General features: G+C 33.1%; 2 protein-coding genes across 2 annotated transcripts; both read right to left on the reverse strand.

Annotated features, from left to right (window-relative positions):
• Nucleotides 1-1,652: 1,652 nt before the first annotated feature.
• On the reverse strand, nt 1,653-2,155 carry LOC104246218 (uncharacterized). The gene is made up of 2 exons (XM_009801983.1): nt 2,003-2,155; nt 1,653-1,886 (listed from the first exon to the last, which is right to left on the reverse strand). The coding sequence occupies exons 1-2, from the start codon at nt 2,153-2,155 to the stop codon at nt 1,653-1,655; spliced, it is 387 nt and encodes a 128-aa protein (XP_009800285.1).
• A 5-nt stretch (nt 2,156-2,160) lies between these two features.
• LOC104246219 (protein FAR1-RELATED SEQUENCE 5-like) lies at nt 2,161-3,171 on the reverse strand. Its single transcript, XM_009801984.1, has 3 exons — nt 2,948-3,171; nt 2,772-2,854; nt 2,161-2,612 (listed from the first exon to the last, which is right to left on the reverse strand). The coding sequence occupies exons 1-3, from the start codon at nt 3,169-3,171 to the stop codon at nt 2,161-2,163; spliced, it is 759 nt and encodes a 252-aa protein (XP_009800286.1).
• Nucleotides 3,172-4,261: the final 1,090 nt, after the last annotated feature.

A 4,261-nucleotide genomic window follows, 5' to 3' on the forward strand; every position in this document is an offset into this window, starting at 1 on the left:
TTCACGCAATCACCCTATTATTGAATCTTGTGTCGACAAGTTTTCTGTTATTATCCCTTTGTATTTGTCATGCACCGGTTTTTAGGGGAACCGTAAAGACATCAACTTCAAGAATATAAAGGCATACATTGAGAAAGCTATTACCGACCCTCTTAACATTCAGTGAATCATCGAAGATATACCACAACAAAAGAAGGATCAATGTAACAAAAATCTTCTTTCTTTATATACATTAAACCCTTTTTTTTCTAATCGTTTTGTAAATATTGACATTTTTTTTATCTTTGCAGCGACTGTGGTGTATTTGTTGCTGCCTTTGCAGAGTATGTTAGTCTTGGAGAGTTATCAATTTTGGCAGAAGACCTTTCTGATATTGACCAACATCGTAGACGTTATGGAGTGCTACTTTGGGACTATGCTAGAAAGAAGCAGGAGCATGGGGCAATTAGTGAAAGTGAGGTGACAGGAAAATTGGCAAGGAGAAAAGGTGCACCAACTTTGAATGAGAAAACACGAGTCTAGAGGAAGAAGAAGTAGTTGTAATGTTTTGTATAGAACATGTAGTACAATTGTTTAGTTGATGCTAGTTTAGAAGAAAGACGGTAGACAAGTTTTTGAACAATATTGTTGTGTTTTAATTGTAGCAGACTTGCGCTACAATTATAGTAGCCTTTGTTTTTCTTTTCTTATCCAGTATAGTAGTTCAAATGGAAACATTCTGTTGGTTTTATATTCACTTGTTGAATGTTTACATTACTTGATCTGCATTATTTTAGCATATAAATCTTTTCCAACTGAATTTTTATACAGTTATTCTGTCAACGCAAAAATATGTAGTTATTTTGTTGTTTTTCTATAGATAAAGTGTAAAAATCAGTACCTAAACATTTTGTTGCTTTTACATTCAATTTGTTGAATGTAAATAATGCTTGATCTACATTATTTTTAGCATATAACTTCTTTTAGCTGAATTATAATCTAGTTATTATGTCAACTCCAGCTATTGTAGTTTTTTGTAGTTGAATTTGTAGATAATTTATAGAAAATATTTAACAATGTGTTTTGTTGCTTTTATATTCATTTGTTGAAAGTAAACAGTACTTGATCTTCAATATTTTAGTATATAACTCCTTTCTTACTGATTTATAATGTAGTTACTCTGTAAATTCCAGTTAATGTAATTTGTTTTGTAGTTTTATTGTAGATAAATTGCAAATAAATATTAACTACTATGTAAATGATGCTAGAGATAGTAAAAAAGTGGTAGATTATATATATAGAAACTATTCATAAACATATCACTCTATGAAAGTATTATCTCAATATAGAAAAATCATATCTAACTACATTATGATCTTAAAAAACATCAACAATTACACATCAAATTCTATTATCCTGAACTCACCAACAATTTTTATGAAATATTCTGTTAACTACAAAAAAATTTATTTCTTTTTGGGTGCATTCTTGCAAGATCTTTTGTTATGCCCTTCTCCTCCGCAGTTGCCACATGAAGCCTTGTATTCTTTGAATTTATTTTATCATATTTTTTGTATTTTTCTTTTTGAGGTCTTCCTGGCTGCCTTTTCCCTCCTGTTGGTGGATTTACTACTTCTTCAGATATATGTTGTGGCACATTCCATTTTCTTTCATCAGGCAGGGGATTTACTGTATTTCATAAGTACGCAAGAGGTTCTCCTTGTGTAATAAGGAGAACAATATTGTTCAAAAGACTCATCCCTGTGTCTTAAAGCAGCCAAAGCATATGGACAAGGAAGTTCATCAAGCTGGAATTGCCCACAAATACATCTCTTGTTTTCAAGACAAACAATACAACGCCTCACATCATCTAGTACTATATGGATGTAGTCTGTTGAAGTCCTCACCTACAATTACATTACAAACAAAAAACAATTCATATACGGTCAAATACAAAATATCTACAAATTATCTACATTGTCCTGTATAAATTAATTTAATGCAATAAATGATCAGATCTTACTCTAAGCTTGTGCGACAATGTTCTATTATCATCCAACTCTTTGTTGAATTTAATCCCAAGGTATGTGAATGTACCCTTTGCTTTCAATAACCTTTCCTTCGTCCAACGTTCAAGAAGAGTCCTCACATACTCTAATAGTTCTACTATCGGCATCTCTCTTACATATTTTGTACAGCATTCAACGACTCTGCAATGTTTGATGTCATAATCCAAGTTCTGTTCACCTTAGCATGTACTCGAGACCATCTATGATAGCCAATATCGTATAAGTATGCTTTAACACGCGGGTCAATCTCTTCAATCTTTGACATCCTTTCATTAAATTCATCAAGCGTGAATGACTGTGCCGTGGCAAAGTACAATTCGCTTAATTTTAGATGTCCCTTCTTGAACTTTGCCCTTATATTTGTCCAAATATGCCACATGCAAGAATAATGTGGCATGCCGGGATAAACAATAGATGTTGCCTTCAAGATACTCTCATTCCGATCCGAAACAACACACATATTTGGTCTTTCACCATATGCGTGTTTGAATGGCTCATAAAACCACTTCCATGATGCGTCATTTTCTGAATCAACAACAACATATACCAATAGTAATATGGTACCTACATTATGAGGCAAAAAGCAAGTAATTGGCTGCAGGAAATATGCAGAAGAAGACATGTACATATAAACTATAACTTTCTACAATATATTTACAAAAAATCTACAAGTACTACAAAAAACAGACAAGCTACAATATTTCTACAATAAAACTTCAATACCTGCTGCATCCATTGTACTAGATGTTAGCGTTATTCCCCTGTATGCTGACTTTAAGAAGGTCCCATAAACTACTACAACTAGCCTACAATATTTCCAACAACTGATTGACGTACAAATCGCAACAAATACATACAAGAAGCAGTCATCGTCCGTCTTCTTTAATTTAACTACAGACCCCCGATAAGTCTTCTCCAGAATAGACAAATAACTAGGCAATTTGCTGTAGGAGTCAGCAGGATGACCTCTCAAAAACTGTAAAGCCTTTTCCTTTGCACTCCAAGCATACATGTAGGTTAGATTCACGCCGTGTTCAAACAACATGTCAGTTTGTATGTCTTTTGGTGTGTAAATTGTCTTAGGATCAAAATATTTTGGAATAACCATGCTACCAACTACCATGACAGTAGGTTTGCGTTGTATTAATGTATTGTCCATTAAGGTGCATGTGTGCTAGCGGTTGAAATTTCTTACCTTGAACATTGCAGAATCATTTATGCTAGTTGCCTTGAAGTGCCATGTACAGTTTTCACCAACACATAACAGCCAGTAGCTACAAAATAAATACAATTTAAACATCTCTTGTATTATAGTAGCCATTTCCCCACAACTACATCTCTTGTATTATAGTAGCCTTTGTTTTTTTTTCTTATCCTGTATTGTAGTTCAAATGGAAACATTCTGTTGGTTTTATATTCACTTGTTGAGTGTTTACAGTACTTGATCTTAATTATTTTAGCATATAAATCCTTTCCAACTGAATTTTTATATAGTTATTCTGTCAACACAAAAATATGTAGTTATTTTGTTGTTTTTCTGTAGATAAAGTGTAATAATCAGTAACTAAATATTTTTTTGCTTTTACATTCAATTTGTTGAATGTAAACAGTACCTGATCTACATTATTTTTAGCATATAACTTCTTTCTAGATGAATTATAATATAGTTATTATGTAAGCTCATGCTATTGTAGTTTTTTTGTTATTGAATTTGTAGATAATTTGTAGAAAATATTTAACAATGTGTTTTGTTGTTTTTATATTCATTTGTTGAATGTAAATGTCACGACCCCGGTTCGACCTCTATGAACCATCATGACGACACCTAGTCCTACGACTAGGTAAACCTAAATTGTGGAAGATAAACCAAGTTGCGGAAGTAAAACAATTTAAAACAGAATTTAAAATAATAAAACAATGTTTAAAAGTGCCGCTCGGCATACACAACATTTAACTCTCAGAAACCAATACATATCTCCATGATCCGGAAACCCATGAATCACTGTCACGACCCTAAACCCTGACCCGGTCGTGATGGCGCCTCTCGTGAAGACAAGGCCAACCAACTATTCCCAATTCGATGTTAAACAGTTAAACAACAGGAAAACAGTCTAAAACGTGATTTAATAATACTAAGTAGCAGATAATACCATAAATATGAGGAAGAAACAACCCAACACACCCTGATACCGGGGTGTCACTAGTCATGAGCA

This window comes from Nicotiana sylvestris, chromosome 12 (genome assembly GCF_000393655.2).
Source record: "Nicotiana sylvestris chromosome 12, ASM39365v2, whole genome shotgun sequence".
Lineage (NCBI taxonomy): Eukaryota > Viridiplantae > Streptophyta > Magnoliopsida > Solanales > Solanaceae > Nicotiana > Nicotiana sylvestris.

Coding starts and splice junctions, on each gene's coding strand:
- LOC104246218 (XM_009801983.1), bottom strand. CDS start 2,155: ATGCCGATAGTAGAACTATTAGAGTATGTGAGGACTCTTCTTGAACGT. Junction 1,887..2,002: donor CATTGTCGCACAAGCTTAGA/GTAAGATCTGAT, acceptor ATGTAATTGTAG/GTGAGGACTTCAACAGACTA.
- LOC104246219 (XM_009801984.1), bottom strand. CDS start 3,171: ATGGTAGTTGGTAGCATGGTTATTCCAAAATATTTTGATCCTAAGACA. Junction 2,855..2,947: donor CTGGAGAAGACTTATCGGGG/GTCTGTAGTTAA, acceptor GAAATATTGTAG/GCTAGTTGTAGTAGTTTATG. Junction 2,613..2,771: donor TAGTACAATGGATGCAGCAG/GTATTGAAGTTT, acceptor CTCATAATGTAG/GTACCATATTACTATTGGTA.